Source organism: Drosophila virilis, chromosome 4, assembly GCF_030788295.1.
Source record: "Drosophila virilis strain 15010-1051.87 chromosome 4, Dvir_AGI_RSII-ME, whole genome shotgun sequence".
Lineage (NCBI taxonomy): Eukaryota > Metazoa > Arthropoda > Insecta > Diptera > Drosophilidae > Drosophila > Drosophila virilis.
In genome coordinates this window covers 6,801,491-6,819,157 of record NC_091546.1, presented here as the reverse complement: position 1 = coordinate 6,819,157, position 17,667 = coordinate 6,801,491, and the positions used below count along the sequence as shown (strand labels likewise).

The 17,667-nt window shown below is 39.6% G+C and overlaps 3 protein-coding genes across 5 annotated transcripts; 2 read left to right on the top strand and 1 right to left on the bottom strand.

Moving 5' to 3' along the window:
- Positions 1 to 90: 90 nt before the first annotated feature.
- On the top strand, positions 91 to 15,645 carry Tg (Transglutaminase). Of its 2 annotated transcripts, none has more exons than XM_015173024.3 (3): positions 91 to 411; positions 11,375 to 13,353; positions 14,147 to 15,645. In XM_015173024.3, exons 1-3 carry the CDS (start codon positions 294 to 296, stop codon positions 14,369 to 14,371), a joined length of 2,322 nt encoding a protein of 773 aa, XP_015028510.1. In that variant the 5' UTR covers positions 91 to 293; the 3' UTR covers positions 14,372 to 15,645. The 2 variants fall into 2 exon arrangements, with proteins under 2 accessions (XP_015028510.1, XP_002052676.1); XM_002052640.4 differs by lacking the exon at positions 91 to 411 and adding an exon at positions 1,824 to 2,107.
- LOC6627789 (pancreatic lipase-related protein 2) lies at positions 14,394 to 16,269 on the bottom strand. 2 transcript variants are annotated; one of them, XM_002052641.4, is made up of 4 exons: positions 16,138 to 16,269; positions 15,496 to 15,658; positions 14,798 to 15,435; positions 14,394 to 14,740 (listed from the first exon to the last, which is right to left on the bottom strand). In XM_002052641.4, the coding sequence occupies exons 1-4, from the start codon at positions 16,184 to 16,186 to the stop codon at positions 14,475 to 14,477; spliced, it is 1,116 nt and encodes a 371-aa protein (XP_002052677.2). In that variant the 5' UTR covers positions 16,187 to 16,269; the 3' UTR covers positions 14,394 to 14,474. The 2 variants fall into 2 exon arrangements, with proteins under 2 accessions (XP_002052677.2, XP_070065229.1); XM_070209128.1 differs by lacking the exon at positions 16,138 to 16,269 and adding an exon at positions 15,726 to 15,905.
- Positions 16,270 to 16,901: 632 nt separating this feature from the next.
- baf (barrier to autointegration factor) lies at positions 16,902 to 17,498 on the top strand. The gene is made up of 2 exons (XM_002052642.4): positions 16,902 to 17,133; positions 17,217 to 17,498. The coding sequence occupies exons 1-2, from the start codon at positions 17,008 to 17,010 to the stop codon at positions 17,361 to 17,363; spliced, it is 273 nt and encodes a 90-aa protein (XP_002052678.1). The 5' UTR covers positions 16,902 to 17,007; the 3' UTR covers positions 17,364 to 17,498.
- Positions 17,499 to 17,667: the final 169 nt, after the last annotated feature.

Here is a 17,667-nt window from a genome sequence, read left to right as displayed (position 1 = left end):
CTGGGTTCAAGCCCGTACGCATGGAAAATAAACTAATTTTTTCAAGATTCCTATTCTAGTCGCAGCATGTTAATGCACTGCCACAGTCGTCTGTGTACGTGTTGATGATGTAATTTAAACGCAATTCTGTTACAATTTTTATTTAAATTTTGCATTGCTTGAGCGTTAAAAATATTGTCAGTTGATTGTTGACAACGCGCGTGTCGAGTTCGGATTGAAACATAATTTCGATTAACCGCGGGGTAACTTGTCGTTACCTGAAAACCTGTTTGACTAACTAACAATACCTGACAATGGGTCAGAAATGTTCTTGGCTAAAAAAACGTCAAAATTCCAACGAATCATTCAAATGCGAAACGGACGCAACGTTGCGTATGCGCAATATCAATGCAAATCTCTTGGCAGCTCCAGGTGAGTATTTGCTTATAAATATTTGCACATATTATTTGTTTTGTTTGTCATTTACCTGTGAGTGAGCGACAATAATTACCTAATGCCGATATTGCCTTTTTTGCATAACAATTTGCCGTGTGCCGTGGGCGTAGAAACTAGCTGCCCACAGAATTTACCTTTATGCACATCTAGTTAAGCTTGGCAATAAATTCAGCGTGCCTCAAATAGCTGGCAATTGAAAATTAAACAAATATCAAGCACCTGGAAGCTGTTAAACATTGCCAAAAATTTCATTTCTATTTATTGACGCATAAATAGCTGGAAATTGTGCAATTTGTTGTGCCAAACCTTATTGGATACAAAAAAAAAAATAACATTATATTAATCATTTCATCTTTATAAACAAAATGTTTCTAAAATGTTCGGCATGGTTAGGTCAAATTGATAGCCTTTACGGAATGATTTAAGCTAATAATGCAATGCCATAAAGTATATATACTCCTCTATATATCTGTATATATGTTTATCCTGAATTCAAAGCAAAGTGTTTGCATTCCGAATTCTTTATATTTTCGTAAGGGTATACAAGCTTCGGATCTCTTCTGTATATATATATATATATGGTAATGCAGAGATAATCGCTTGAAAAACAGGTTTTAAGCTATGTTGTTATTATTATCTAGAACCCAAAAAATAGGGCTTGGTCAATATGTTTTCTCTTTATTTAAGACATTCTAAGTTCTTCCAAGTACTCTGCTGAAAAATGGAGCTTATTAGAATCATAAAAAAAAACAAATCGATGATGCCATGGGGTCCAGTTCTAGGCCTAGCTGCTCGCGCACATAAATCAATTAAGTTGATGCCCATGAATCAAGATCCGACTCTGACTGGGCTGCGATGACGTAGCCACAGCATCAACAGATGGTGGTAGCTTCTATTACCAAAGCAACGCCATCGGACGGCCAGAAATCGCCTTCCGTTCATAATTAATAATAACAGAGAGCGCACGAGTCACGGCTAACGGCTTGGTGCTGTTAGTTTAGCTTTATTCAAGCTGGCTTCAGCTTTTTTTAATTCTGGCTATTTTTTTTTCTCGAGTTGCTGCGGACCAAATAAAGTTTATCGGAATTAGTCTTGAACACGTAGCATGTATCAAAAGTAAAGTGAATTATTAAATTTAATATTTACATCATTATTTAAGGACTTAATTAAGGCGCATAAATATGTGCATAGATTGGCAACAATAGATATAGACAGCATGACGTCATCACTTTAGAGCACAGCTCTGTGTTTAGCTACTTTTAGCCTGCCCAACACTGTAACAATTTAACAGCTAGAGCTTCAGAGCACTGAGAGAGAGAGGAAGAGCGCCAGAATGAGAGAGCGTGCGCTCTCCAGCGAGCAAAGCGAAACTATCTCAATTAACGATATTGATCAGTGCGGTTTGAGGCGTCGCGGCGTTCGGTTTTGATTTCGAAAAGTAGCGCTAGTTTCGAAACAAATAATAGAATCGAAGAGAACGATTTTAAAGCGCAGTTTCCGTTACTTTTCGTGTACGTGTGCGTGTGTGTGTTTGTGCGTGGTCCTATAGACACAATGAGCCATTGGTACCGCAACTATGCGCCCAGTTGGATACAGCGCTGGTGGCATCCATCGCCGCCAGCCAAGCCAGTGAATCCCTTTCGCAGCACACGACCCGGTCCCGATATTGCAAGTAATTAGCTGCACTCAAAAAAAAAACCAACGAGTTGCAAATTATGCAAATATTTTTGCCGGGGAATGTTGAAAAAGTGAATAAAAACTTGAGAAGAATTGTTGAAAACTTTATACATATCTAGGGATCATATGAAAAGCACAGTTATATATATATATATATAATTATGTTTTACACGTTAGGTTACTATAAAAAAATATATTTCAATTTATTATTTTCACTTAACGGCTACTTTTGTTGAGTACATTCAGATTTGCTTCCCGAATATGAACTGATTTATCTAACTGTTGCGGTCGCTTAGCAAACTTCGCTTTGAGAGAGTTTGAGTCAAAATTGAGTGAAGTTTGAGCTGCGTCAGCAATTATGCGTGGGATAGTACTCTGATGGGAACATTGACAGTGGCGTGATATTTAGGGTGAATTGTTTATGTCTACCAAAGGGGGACAGTTTGATCTTGACCAATGTCGATGTTATCACCAGGCTCTTTGTTTACAATATTAGAAATGTTTATAATTGTGCTTATGCTTATGTGCTAAGTTATGTTAAAGGGTGGGTGCGACTATGGATATGTCACTCCCCCAACCATTAGAAAAGTGCCTGTCCTCAGGTGTTTAAGTTTGGATATAGTGTAACATTTTCTTCTTTTAGAATTGGTATATCTCCTATTATTGTAGGTGTTTCTTCTACTTTGGGTTTTTTATATTTTATAATTAATTTCTTAGGTATGCTTTTGAACTTATATGTCAAATACAGTGTTAAACTTATTAATATGATTACAAATATGGTTATTGTAATTATCTGGAATACATTGTTAAATTTTGTATGTGCATTTATAATTTGTTTCGTTTGTACAAACGAAAGTGGTTCTAATTTTATAACATCATTGCTTACGTAAATGCTTTGAGTATAATCTAACATATTGTTTGAAATTGAAATTTCATTAATTTGCAATGAACAATTAAAGATTTTTATTATATTGTTTCCTTCTATTGTTATTTCGTTATTTATACAATTATGGTTTAATATAGTTTTTGGTAAATTCCAAGTTAAAATTATATTTGGTTCTATGTAGTTGATTTGAAAATTTTGCAAAATTTTAGTATAACTACATTCTGATGTTATTTGGTTTAAAATTCCTGTTAAACATTCATTATTAATTAATTTTTTTGTTTCTCTGCTATAAACTTTTTTATCTTGGGTAAAATATTTTTCATGAGCTATTTCTGTCAAAATATTATTATTTTCATCCGGGTATGGAATTATTTCGAATACCGGGCTTTTTATTATTTCTCGAGGAATATGGGATATTATCAGTATTTCGTTTGTATCTGATTTAAACCAAGTGGAAGTTTTTGTATTCAACAATTTCTCAGAATTAACATGCAACAAATAGTCATGTTTTAGTAATTTTGGGTTAAAAATTCCTAATCTTGTGAGCTGCATTCCCATCTCAATGTCTTCTATATATTCTGTAAAGTGTTGTAAGTTAAATATAAGGATATCTAATTTCTTTCCTTTTTGTTTCTCTTGATCTAGTTCGTTCATGATTTCTATTCCTTTGTTTATAGCTTCTATTATGTAATTTAATTCGTTAACCTGAACGCTGTTTTCTGCTAAGTTGCTTATTTTTTGTTCAATTTCTGCTTTGTCTTCTTGATTTAATGTTCCAAATAAGTATTTATATGCTGTTCCTACTATGTTAACTAAACCTCTTTTGCTACGTTTGGCTATTTTTAAGCCGTTTATTTCTCTGTTTAATTTCTCTACTAGGTATTCGATTTGTATAAGGTTATTGAATTCTTTACTTTGTTCAATTAAATTGTTAAAAGTTTCTTCGGTTTTTGTTATATTAACCGTTAAACAGTGGAATTCGTAATCTGTCGGAATGTCTATGGTTCCTGTTTTAAATATGAGATATCCGTTATGGGCTTTGATAGGATTAATTTCAATACTCTGTGCATTTATATGGTTTACAGTTATTGATAGTAATATTATAATAATTAATTTAAGCTGGTGCTTGTATGTTTTGATCGCTGTCTGTTGTTGACCTGTAATTGTTATATTTGCTTTGATTAGTCTTCTTTTTCTTTTTGAATTTGGTTTTGTAATGTGTTATTTTCCTGCCTCTGTTAGTTTCCTCAAAATGTTTGTCGTCGATTTGTCTTAGTTCTCCTGTTTTCTTGAACGGGGTTGTCGTCTTTGATTTAACTAACGGTGAGTGTTTGTATCTAGTGTCAATTTCATAATTTGTTCGTTTTTTGTTGAGGTTATTTATTAGTTTTTCTTTATTAGCTTGAGTGTCATACTCTGGTGTACCTGCATATATGAATATGTCCGCTGGTGTTCTGTTAGTCGTTTTGTGCTTTGTTTTATGATTGTACGTGTAGAGTATAGTTTCAAATTTTGTAAGTTTATTTTCGACGTCTGAGTCGCTGTTAATGATTCTTAGTTTTTCGTTAACTGTCTTATGAAATCGTTCTACGTCGGATATACCATTTTTACTAGTGGTTATATTAATATTTACTGCTTCTGATTTTAGCCATAATTGTAAAGCTGTACACATAAAAGCTGAGTCTTTGTCTGCCTTTATTTCGATGGGTTTACCCATTTGGTTGAACACTTGTAATATAGCTCGTTTGGTTTCTAGCCAGTCTCTACTTTTTATTTCTATTAATGATGCAAATTTTGAATAGATATCAATGCAAGATAAAAATTGTTTATCTCCTACTATGTAAAAATCCATTACATATTTTTCTCGGATATTAGCGATTTCCGGAGTTATTTCGAAAGTTAATTTTGTATCTCTGTGTTCTGTTTTTGCGATGTTGCAAATCTCACATTCATTTATTAGATTTTGAATTAAATTTTGATAATCTGGGAAATAGTGGGTTTCTTTGAACCAATTGATAGTTTTTTCAATTCCTGGGTGTAATAATTCTTTGTGCTTTTTTAATATTAATTCTTTGAATTCTGCGTATGTTTGAAGGTCTATTAATTTTGTACTAGTTTTCATTGCCTTTGTTGAATTATTCGGACTTATTATTTCTAAGTAGGCTTCTTGAAAAATTGGAAAATCTGCTTCGTTGTGGAAGTATAGCACACTTTTCTTTGTGCATAAGTATTCTTTTATTAATTCTTTGGCATGCGTATTAGTCATGTCTTTGTACGTAATTTTTATGTTGGTTTTGTGAAAGTAATTCGTAACTTTTGTTTCGTTCTCGGTTCCTTTTTCAAATTCTATTTGTCGATTATAATAATTAAGTGGTCTTTCTGTGATTTGTAAATGGTTACTGTTGTCTTCTTGAGCACTATGTATTGTTGCTCTTGTGCTAATTGTATCTTCGCCTAAGAAGTTTTCGTTTAATTGAATTCTGGACAGAGCATCTGCCACATAATTTTCTTTTCCTGGGACGTATTTAATTTGGAAATCAAACTCATTTAGCTTGATCTTCCACCTTTGTAATTTCATGTTAGGTTCTTTCATATTATTTAACCAGACGAGTGGTCTGTGATCACTAAGGATTTGAAATTGTCGACCAAAGAGATAGGACCTAAAGTATTTAGTGGCCCAAACGATTGCTAATAATTCTTTTTCAATCGTTGAATAATTTAACTCATGCTCGTTGAGAGTTCTACTTGCATAGCATATAGGCTTATGCTCTTGCGAAAGGACGGCCCCTATTGCCATATTACTCGCGTCTGTAGTTAATGAAAATGGTTTTTCGAAGTTAGGGTATATTAAAATTGGGTCGGATGTTATGAGTACTTTTAGCTTTTCAAACGCTAGTTCGTAGTCTCTGTCTTTTATATTGATTTTTGCTCCTTTTTTTAATTTAAGTGTTAATGGTTTTACTATATTAGCGAAATTTGGTATAAATTTCCTATAGAAACCACATAATCCTAGAAATGATTTTATTTCTTTTGGGGTTTTTGGAATTGGGAATTTGACAATTGCTTGTATCTTGTTGGGATTTGGTTTTATACCCTCAGTTGTGATGATGTGACCGAGAAATTCAGTTTCTTTTCTCATAAACTCGCATTTATCCAACTGTAGTTTTAAGTTAGCTTCTCTAAGCTTCTTAAATACCTTTTGTAGCGACAAAATGTGTTCCTCCAATGAAGTGGAAAAAATAATAATGTCGTCTAAGTAGACCAGACAATCTTTAAAAATTAAATCTTCTAAGAGATTGTTCATACAACGTTGGAACGTTGCAGGTGCATTCTTAAGACCAAATGGCATGCGAGTGTACTCGTAATGGCCATGTTTAGTCGAAAATGCGGTCTTGGGTATTGAACCAGGATCCATTTGGATTTGGTGGAAGCCTTTGGCTAGATCAATGGTTGTGAAATATTGACATTTTCCAAGTTTGTCTAATATTTCATCCATGATCGGGATAGGGTATTTATCATTAATAGTTAGTTCATTGAGATTGCGGTAATCTATGACTAACCGGAACTTTTGCTTTCCAGATGCATCGTTTTTCTTTGGAACGATTATTACTGGTGAGCAGTAAGGGGATTTGGATTTACGTATGATATTTTGTTTTATCATATCGCTTATTTGTTTATTTACTTCCTCATCGTATATTTGAGGATATTTGTATGGACGCTTGTAAATTGGGTCCTCATGTTTTGTTAGAATTTTGTGTTTAATTGTACTAGTGAAAGTCAAATTGTCACCTTCATGGTACTGGATATCACGAAATTCATGTAAAACTTTTTTTATTTTTTCTTTTTCTTCTGAGTTTAGGTGCTCTAGCCTAAACTCATTGTTTTCTATTAATTCATTATTAATAGCGAAGTTAAATGGTCTGTCCTCTGTTGAGGGTGGATCAAGGCACTCTTGTGCGGTCATGTCCTCTTCGACCTCTTCGTCGTTATATCTAAAACAAAAGTTAAATTCTCCTAAGGTTACGGATCCTTGTGCATAGTCTATTTTTGCTTGACATGCCTCAAGGTATTCTCTCCCAATCAGAACATCATAATGCTCTGAGAAGTCGTGAATATAGAATTTTTGTTTGCTCGGACAAATTTTGCTTGCTCCTAAGCGTATACTTTGTTTTAATTCAATAACACCATTTATGGTGTGAACCTTTAATGTTTCGTTGTAAACTGGAAAATTTAAGCGGTTTGTTTTCATTAGATTTATGGTTGAACCTGTGTCGATGACACATTTTAGAACTTCGTCATTCATAATCAATTTTATGAATGGATTTGTTCTGTTTGTTCCGAGGCTTGCTGATGAAAATTTTCGGATGTATCCATTTTCATCTGCCCACTGTTACTATCTCTTTGACGTTTAGTCGGAGGGTTTGGTGCATTCAAGCGTGAATGGGACTGATTTTGGTAGTTTAAGGGATTTTGGTATCTACCTTGACTTAATTTCTGTTGGAACTCGTGGTGAGCTTTCTGATTGTCTTCGGACTTATTATGCTGTTTATTTTGTGCGTGATAACTCTGATTCGTGTTGGAATAACCACTTGAAATGGTGGTTGGGTTAGCATTTTGCTGATAATTTCCCATGTTCCTACGATTGTTATTTGGATTTCCCTGAACATTATTATTTTTAGGTTTTTCAGTAACGCTATTTTCATATAATCCCTCTCTTTGAGCTACTTGCTTTAGTTTTTGTGTCGACGTAATGTCGTGTCTGGCTAACATCATGAAAAGCCTATCTGGTAATTTTTTTGTAATAACATCTTTGATTGTGTTATTCATAGCATTTGTATAAAGGGTTGTATTGCTAGGTATATTTTCTAGTGCTAACTTATTTAATATAACAAAAGATTTATTTTCGAGCTCCTCGATGAACTTACGGACGTTTCCTTGGTAATTCGTGTTGTATAAGCGTCGAAGGAGTTCTTCAAATGGTGTCTGCACTTTGTATTCTTCAATCAATGCGTTTCTCAGCTCCTGCCAAGTGTTGGCTGCTGTCCTTTGTGATATTCTCTGAGCATCTCCTGTGACTTGCAATTCGATGGCTCCGTATAAGATGCTATGTTGTCTAACATCTCGGGTTGGATACAGGTGTAGGATGTAATCTATCCTTTTAATGAAGGCGTTTAGTTGATCCGTTGATCCGTCAAAGCTTGGCACCTGTCTAAGTTGTGAAAGGGCCTGGTTGAGGTGTTGTTCTGATAATTCCATGGTCATCTTGATGTAATACACTTTTTTTGAATAGTTTTGAGTTTGTAGGTTTGAACTTTATTGTTCTTTGATTTTGCACTTTTATTTTAGGTTAAAGTTTGTGATGGATTATTGGTTAAATGTTTTTTTTTTTTGTGTGTGTGTCTTAAAAAGACTCAGTAATAACGTATTGCAGGGATCAAACGATATGCAAATCCAGTCGTTATTAACTGTAGTAGCTTTATTGCCCAAAGGGTCAATATTATTAAGCTACTAATGACCCGAAGGTTCTTGTGCGGATACGTATTCGAGAAAATTTTTATTACACTCCGACAACACTTTCGGTCGCGATTGTGCGTTAGATCTGGGAATTAATTATCCTTTAGCGATCTTTAATTTTTCCCGACGTATCCTACCGGCTGCGCCAATTATGTTTTACACGTTAGGTTACTATAAAAAAATATATTTCAATTTATTATTTTCACTTAACGGCTACTTTTGTTGAGTACATTCAGATTTGCTTCCCGAATATGAACTGATTTATCTAACTGTTGCGGTCGCTTAGCAAACTTCGCTTTGAGAGAGTTTGAGTCAAAATTGAGTGAAGTTTGAGCTGCGTCAGCAATTATGCGTGGGATAGTACTCTGATGGGAACATTGACAGTGGCGTGATATTTAGGGTGAATTGTTTATGTCTACCAAAGGGGGACAGTTTGATCTTGACCAATGTCGATGTTATCACCAGGCTCTTTGTTTACAATATTAGAAATGTTTATAATTGTGCTTATGCTTATGTGCTAAGTTATGTTAAAGGGTGGGTGCGACTATGGATATGTCACTATATATATATATTGAAAACTGAAAATCTTGTCTACAATCAAAATAAAAATCTTCGTGTTTTTACTGATTATTAAATTGATAACTTTATTGATTGTCAACTATTTTACTCAGATTGTAGTAAATTTTTTTTTACATTTTTCTGTTATGATTAAAAAGCCTTGTTTTTCTCAGTGTAGACAGCACACTGTATAAATGCTTGGGCATGCCATTTATTTTATTTTTTCGCCAATGACTTCACGCGTTTTGTTATTTCACTTGTTTTACTTTTCGTTTTTGTATCTTTTAGTTGTTTGACACGTTTTGTGATTCTTCGGCATTTGGCTTATATATTAATATGCGCAAATATCTAAATGTATTTTTACACACTTTTATTTTCGTTAACATTTGCTTCCTGCTCAAATGATGTTCAATAAATCGTTTATTCCAAAGTTTCTTATCTTATCGCTGTCTTTATTTCGATTTGGCATCCTACGTTGAGACCCGAAACACTCTAAAGGTTAACATCAATTGAATCTGAAATTCTGAAAATTCGAGGTCACAAAGTGCAGCCATATGGAAATGTCGAATTATAAATATACATTTATCTAATATTTAATATTTATTTGATGCCCAAAGTAACTCAAAGGAATATTTTGCCATTTCGAAACATATTGCCTAGAAAAACTATGCGAGTCTATTAAAAAATTTGATTCATTTAAGTGGCCAAATAGATCTTGTGCTAATCATGGGACAACAGCTGAACAAAGGCTAATATATGCTTAGTACAGTGGTCATTCGATAATTAGAAAATTTGCTAAAAAAAAAATAATTATTTGTTATTTTAAATAAGTTTTGCATAATAACAAATGATTTTTTCTTCAATTGGGAAGACTTTATTTAGGTAGAAAAACTTTTTAAAATTTATATTTTCATCAGATCTAAGTTCGACTTCAAGTTTCGATAATTCGATAATTGGAACATTTTTTAACAAATAGATAATTTTTTGTTATTATAAATTAGCTTTGCATAATAATAAATAATTATTTATGTATTAAATTGGGAAGACTTTAGGTAGGAAAACTTTTTAAAATTTATATTTTCATCAGATTCAAGTTCGACTTCGAGTTTTTTACCTTAAATAAAAAATTTTTTTTTTTTTTTTTTTGGAATTTTTTATATTATTTTGCTTTTTTTTCAAAATAAAAAAGAAAAAGTTTTAATTAAAAGGGAAATAAATATATATTTAAGCAGTTTTTACTGAGCAATCACTGTACACGTATATATATATATATATATCTATTCCTAGTTAGCATAATAGGAACTATTTTTAAAAATAGGATTGTTGTTTTTCTTTTCTGTAGAGAACTTGATCAAAAGTTGATTGCTGGCAATTCAAATGTGTCCATCAGCAGATGTTTATGTTGCTGCAGCTAATTCCCGTAGATGTTGACACTTTTGGCCACTTTTTTTTTTTTTTTTTAGGTATGGGCCATGCTTTTGATGGTTTCTTGTGGGCGTTGACAGCAAATCGCGCATACGCCCGATTGTCCACTCGATGGGAATTAATTGCCCTGGCATTGAACTTTTTGACCACTTTGTGTGTGTGTGTGTGTGTGTGTTTGTTTATGGCCAAAGGCGATTATTTAACAAATTCGTTGCGGCTGCAACATGACAAGAGATCGCTTGTCTCTGACTTTGCCTCATGAGATCATCATCGGATTGTAACATGTCGGCAAATCCAAACAAGTGGGAGGCTCTAGTCGTATGTTGCCGACTAGGGAATACCCGGAACCCCCTCTTCTACCAGCTTATCATATTCAAGATGACTCCAGCTCTTGCAAACCTAAGAGATTTGCTCAGAAAACACGATATCGTCTATCGACTATCGATTGCTTGGAAACGGGCCAAGTTATCGAATATCGGCATCAAACTCTTACGGCGCGGGCACCAGCTCTAGCGCGGAGATCTAAGATCCTTGCACGGACGGACGCACGGAACGACAGACAGACGGACTTGGGGATGGGGATGGGGTCGGAAAAGCTTCCGGCAGCTTTCAGGCTCTGAGATCCTTGCGAACGCACGGACAGACAGGTTAAGGGCAGAAAAAAAAGTCGATGGTTCAGTTCAGGGCTGCCGACAGGCTTGGTTTTTCTTTGGCGCACCAGTTCCAGTTCATGGTTCATCAAATTTTTCACAGTTAAAAAAGGAACAAGTTAGTTGGTTAAATGGTTCCAGTTGAGGATCAGGTTAAAGCAAGGCTTGGAACGCTGCGCTTCTGTTGCGACCTCAACTGATGCCCATTTCTGTGTGATCTTGCTTCCAGATGCCGCCAGCTCGGCGGTGCTGGGCGTGCAGCGTGTGGATCCCTGCCTGGCGGACAACCATGTGGAGCACCATACGAGCCACTTTTATGCGGCGGCCGCGAAGGAGGCGCTGATAGTGCGACGCGGCGAACCGTTTCGGCTGCGCATCTTCTTCAATCGGGATTACAGTCCCAGCAAGGATGCGATTAGCTTCATTTTCAGCGTGGCCGACGACAGCAAACCGAGTCCGGGCCATGGCACACTTACGGCTCTGGTGCCGCACGATGGCATCGACTATCTGGGCGATCCGCTGGAATGGGGCGCCGGCATTGAGTCGCACGAGGGTCAGATACTCACGGTGCTAGTGAAGCCGCCGGCCACATGCTCCGTAACCGAATGGCGGCTGGATATTGATACCAAGCTGCTGGGCGATGGCTCGCGCAGCTACCAGCTGCCCCTGCCCGTCTACATACTCTTTAATCCCTGGTGTGCCGACGATCAGGTCTATATGGCGGATCGGGAGCAGCGCAAGGAGTATGTCATGCATGACACAACCCTAATCTGGCGTGGCTCGTACAATCGCTTGCGTCCGTCGGTCTGGAAGATCGGCCAGTTCGAGCGCCACGTCCTGGAGTGCAGCCTGCGTCTCCTGGGCACCGTGGGACGCATTCCGCCCGCCTATCGTGGCGATCCGGTGCGCGTGGCTCGTGCTCTGTCCGCGCTGGTCAACTCCGTGGATGATGATGGCGTGCTGCTGGGCAACTGGACGGAGGATTTCTCGGGCGGCACAGCGCCTACCAAGTGGACGGGCTCCGCGGAGATATTGCAGCAGTTCCACAAGACGCAAAAGTCCGTCAAGTTTGCGCAGTGCTGGAATTTTAGCGGCGTCTTGGCGACCATAGCCCGGGCTCTGGGCATTCCGGCCCGTGTCATCACTTGCTACTCTTCCGCGCACGATACGCAGGCCTCGCTCACGGTCGATGTGTTCATTGATGCCAACAACAAGAAACTGGACGCCGAGACGACGGACTCCATTTGGAATTATCACGTGTGGAACGAGCTGTGGATGCAGCGTCCGGATCTGGGCATTGGCCAGTTCGGTGCCTACGATGGCTGGCAGGCGGTGGACGCCACGCCCCAAGAGGCCTCGGACAACATGTACCGGGTGGGTCCCGCCTCCGTGCTGGCCGTCAAGCACGGCGAGATCCTGCGTCCCTTCGACTGCGGCTTCGTCTACTCCGAGGTGAACGCGGACAAGCTTTATTGGCGCTACAATGGACCCGCCCAGCCGCTGAAGCTGCTGCGCAAGGACACCCTGGCCATTGGCCATCTGATCAGCACCAAGGCCGTGCTGAAGTGGGAGCGCGAGGACATCACCGACAGCTACAAGTACGCGGAGCGCAGCGAGGAGGAGCGCAACTATATGCTACGGGCGCTAAAGCAATCCCGCCACGCCTTCAGTCGCTACTATCTGAACGACAACTTCAACGAGGTGGAGTTCAGCATGGAGCTGAAGGATGACATCAAGGTGGGCGAGAATTTCACCGTGGTGCTCAAGGTGAGCAACAAGAGCAAGGAGCGCACACACCAGGCTGCCGGGCAGCTAAATTGCGATGCCGTGCTCTATACGGGCGTCGGCGCCAAGGAGGTGAAGATCATGGGCTTCGAACTGGATCTGAAGCCGGAGAGCAGCGAATATGTGCGCATGGAGGTCACCTTTTTCGAGTACTTCGAGAAGCTCTCGTCACAGGCTGCTTTCCAAATATCCGCCGCCTGCCATGTCAAGGACACGGACTATGATTACTATGCCCAGGATGATTTCCGTGTGCGCAAACCGGACATCAAGTTCCAGCTGGGCGATGGCGGCGCCGGCGGTCGCATTGTGGCACAGCAGGAAACGGATGTGATTGTGCGTCTGCCGAATCCCTTGCCCATACCCCTGCACAAGGGTCTGTTCACCGTGGAGGGACCTGGCATAGAGCAGCCGCTCAAGTTTAAGGTGCGTTTAATCATACCCTACTTTTCGTAAGCTGGGATTTTTCATGGGATTAAATGGCTCTAGGAAATTTTAATACTTTTCGAAGGGAAATTCGAAATATATACCACAAATTTTTTAACGGCTCTAGGAAATTTGGTACATTTCGTAAAGAAATGTACTTTTGGTAAATTTCGTAGCCTGGAATATTTCGTTCCGTTATGCGCTGCTGAGCACACGCGCGTGACGTCACAAATGTGTTCTGCGGCTTGTTCGCAATTTGGGGAACATTCAGCCGCTTTAATTTTGCAGCTACGAAAATGTCTAGCTAATTATTGAGCAGGAATGAATCATGAATCTCTATTTATGTGATTGATTAATGACCATTAAGGCATTCGCAAAGTGAAGCACAAACTAAAAAAAAAGGCAGCTCTTACTCATTTTGGTACTTTTTGTAAGCTGGCATTTTTCGTTAGGAAATTTGTAAATATATACCGAAATTGTTAAAAGGCTCTGAGAATTTTGGTACTTTTCGAAAGGAAATTCTAAATTTGTATCGAAATTGTTAAAAGGCTCTGGGAATTTTGGTACTTTTCAAAGGGAAATTCGAAATATATACTGAAACTGTTTAACGGCTCTAGAAATTTTGGTACTTTTCGTAAGCTGGGATTTTTCGTAAGGTATTTTTCAAATATATACCGAAAATGTTTAACGGCTATTTAAATCGATGCATTTCTATACTAAAATCAAAATTTAAGCATAGAGAGCAAAATTGTTTTGTCTGAATATAATTGAAGAGCTCCCAATTGATTTGCAGATTGCCGAAATACCGGTTGGCGGCACGGCCGCAGCGACGTTTAAATATGTGCCACCCTATGCCGGGCGTGGTACAATGATTGCCAAGTTCGCCGCCAAGGAGCTGGACGATGTGGATGGCTACAAGCATTACGAGATTGAGCCGCGACCTGGCGACGTGCTGCAGCCCAACGGGAGTCACAGGAGCAGCAATATAATACGCCGGCGCACGGATGTCATTCCCTGAACCCAAGTGAAATCCTTCCCTCTGCAAGTCGTGCTTTTTTTGTATTTTTAGTTTAGGTATTGCATTTAGGTTTACAATTAATGGTAATTATTAATTAAATAAGTTAAAAAGCATTTGAATTGGAGTCCTCGTCGTAGTCCTTGGGCAACATATCATCCATGCCGAGTGCGTAGCTGGGCCTCCTGCCCGTTCTGACCAGGTAAATGCCACGTGCCTCGCGTGGCACCGGATCGCCCATCAGAATCTTATCGCCGCTGCAGTTGCGACCCCGCAGCTCATCCAACGAGCCGCACGGCATGCCGTAGAAGCCCTTCTCGCTGTTTATGGACTCCGCATAGTACTCGTACGAGCGGCCATGACTGCAACCGGCTATGGGAAGAAGAGATTATAGATCGAGCAACAAAAGGGGATCTTCGCTGTGCTTACTGAAGATCTGCGAGAGCTCCTTGCAGCCGGGCTGCGGCGGTCCGCCGCCATTCGGGTAGAAGTCCACCATGCCGATGGGCTTACGGAAGCCCAGATAGCCCGCACAGCTGTGTATGACATCCACGAAATTGGCGTCCGTCTCGTCCAAATGGTTCTCCGGCCCAATGCAATCCTCGAAGGCGGGTCGCGCCGGATCCAGGCCCGTTATGCGGCTCACCCGGTACTTGGTATAGGAGCCGGCATAGCCCATTATGTGCGCGCCCAGACTGTGCCCAATCAGATGAATGCGCTGCGGATCCGCATCCTTCTCCTCCACCAGCAGATCGATCAGCTTGGCCACGGCGCGACCCACCTGCACAGTATACCGCGCCGGGGTCAAATAATAGATATTATCGGCCTGATCCCGCCAATTGATCGCGAACACATTGACCTGACCGCGCTCGATATAGGCGCCACGGATCGACTGGATGGAGTTCGACATGGTGCTCGATTTCCAGCCATGCACCAGGATCTTGGTGTCCAGTGTCGGATCAAACTTCTCGGCCATTTCCTGCCACGTGTCGCGCTTGCGACGCGCAGGCTGAAAATCGTTCTCATCTATCCAGAAATTGGAGCTGCGTACATCGTCGGGGGAGCCGCTAGGATTGGGAAAGAGTTGCTCCTAATCTGCTTTGCCGATTTAATTTATCGCATCTCACCTGCCGGAAAACTCAAACTGTATCGTTTGGGGCAGGCTGATGCGATCCTCTGGTGGCGGCTCCACGAGATACGCCACCTCGGGCTTGCCCTCGCCGTTGGGCATATAGATCCAGGTCCTGTTGTAGTCCTCCTGGGTGAGCGCCACCTCGCCACGTATGCCAACTGTGCGGGAATATCAAGCAGAAAACGTCATTAATTATATTGGGGCATTTAATGGGAACACAATTACAAAGCAAGAGCACGGGCCGCACGACCTGAGCCAGTGCAGCAAATCCTGTGACCAGCCATTGGATGACCACAAATGTGGTGGACACCTCATTGCGACACGGATTGATCACATTGCAAACGCAGGCCAGAGCATTTGTGGAGCGCATCTTCATCAGTTGCTGGCTGCGTTGCGACTAAACGAATCATCTTTATGGATTCTGAGCTCAACAGATCTCAGTCTGACACATGTGTAATCCTTTCCCCCTGCCCTTTAAACCAGTTTTCCTGCAGGGCAGGGCTAGGGCGGGTTGGCGGGTTGGAGGAGCAGGGTCTGGGCTGGGCCGGACGCATTAATTAATTGCTCAGATGTCAACAGCCTCTCGAGCGCTTCAATTAATCAGGCTCTGGAAAGTCGGTCAGGTACAGACACTCACCTGGCCAAGCAACTGTTAAACAGAGCCAACACAGCGCCAGCTTTAACATTTTCTCCAGCCTTTCTTTTGCTGTCGTATTTTTTCCGTTAAACTTCGACTAAAACCTTTTGGCGCTAAGTGGCGGGATTTTATAGCCCAGTTTAACAGCGACGGAGCCAGTTGTCAATCAAGACTGGCTAAGCCCAAGTAGAGTCGACTCATTGCCTCCGCAAGGTGGCTTATCGGGCGCCACGGGGGTTAATTGGGTCGGACTTCAATTTAAATTCATGAGTGCATGCAACGGTTGCATTACATTTGAGGTACAGTTGGCCAAGAAAAAACTACTTTTGGTATTACGAACTATTTTGAAATCAATTCAATTAATTCAGTTTTATTCTCGCTATTTGTTAGGTTTTCGAAGCCCATTAATTTATGCAGTTATTAGCTTATTTAAATAAAAGTATGCTATGCTTTTTAATAATAAAACAAGTTCCACACACATTTTATCGAAATAAAATCGATGCTCACAGCAGTTTAGCATTTGCTCGCTCTGTCGTTTAAAAACTAGAATTGTATTGCTTAAAATTAAATTCAATTATTTAACAATTGCAATTTTGCAATTATAAGTTGAATGTCAATAATATTATATAAATGTGAACTTGCATGAATATTTGCTGTTGAAGTTCAAATTTTAACGAACAATAACTGCTGATCTCAGGGCTGCATTTGACAGATATCGATATTTGGCGTTGTGGTATTTTGGTACTTTCCGCATACTGTCGCATTTTTTTTGTGCGTCATTTTTTAGAAACGCCGCGAAACTTGCTAAATTAACAATTTCGTTTTATTATTTAAGACCATACGCATCTAATTAATTGTAACGAATAAAAGATGTCGGGCACAACTCAAAAGTACAAAAACTTTGTGGCGGAACCCATGGGCGAAAAGTCGGTAACAGAGCTGGCTGGCATTGGCGAAACGCTCGGTGGACGCTTGACCGAGGCGGGTTTCGATAAGGTAAATATGATGACGCCATGTGCTCGAATAAACAACGCAATTGTTTACGTTCGTAAATGCTGTTGCTTTTAACTATGTTCCAGGCGTACACTGTACTCGGACAGTATTTGGTCCTGAAAAAGGATGAAGAGCTTTTTAAGGATTGGATGAAGGATGTCTGCCATGCTAGCTCAAAGCAGGCCTCCGACTGCTACAATTGCTTAAACGATTGGTGCGAGGAGTTTTTGTAAAGGATGTGAAACTAGTGGAAATTCTCGGACAAGCAATTCTCTTTATTCATACAATAATAATCTCCACACATTGATATATGTTCTGTCAACTGTAATGTAAGCTATCATTAAAATGTAAATTAATGTTAATTGGAATTGAATGCCCTTCGTCATCATTGGGCTATTTTTGGGGAATACAGCACCCACATACGTCAAGGGAATTTGACATGCTAGGTATTTAAGTTAAATGCAGCTTCAGCATTGGTTAATCATTTAAATTGGAAAGAGTTTTCTATTTAAATCTTAAAAATAATATATATTCGAT

Bases quoted from the DNA above. Each gene is read 5' to 3' on its own strand.
- Tg (XM_015173024.3), top strand. From the start codon at position 294: ATGGGTCAGAAATGTTCTTGGCTAAAAAAACGTCAAAATTCCAACGAA. The intron at 412-11,374 runs GTGAGTATTTGC...TCTTGCTTCCAG, and splicing joins AAATCTCTTGGCAGCTCCAG to ATGCCGCCAGCTCGGCGGTG. The intron at 13,354-14,146 runs GTGCGTTTAATC...ATTGATTTGCAG, and splicing joins AGCAGCCGCTCAAGTTTAAG to ATTGCCGAAATACCGGTTGG.
- LOC6627789 (XM_070209128.1), bottom strand. From the start codon at position 15,876: ATGAAGATGCGCTCCACAAATGCTCTGGCCTGCGTTTGCAATGTGATC. The intron at 15,659-15,725 runs GTAATTGTGTTC...ATTCCCGCACAG, and splicing joins GCGGCCCGTGCTCTTGCTTT to TTGGCATACGTGGCGAGGTG. The intron at 15,436-15,495 runs GTGAGATGCGAT...TCCCAATCCTAG, and splicing joins CAGTTTGAGTTTTCCGGCAG to CGGCTCCCCCGACGATGTAC.
- baf (XM_002052642.4), top strand. From the start codon at position 17,008: ATGTCGGGCACAACTCAAAAGTACAAAAACTTTGTGGCGGAACCCATG. The intron at 17,134-17,216 runs GTAAATATGATG...ACTATGTTCCAG, and splicing joins CCGAGGCGGGTTTCGATAAG to GCGTACACTGTACTCGGACA.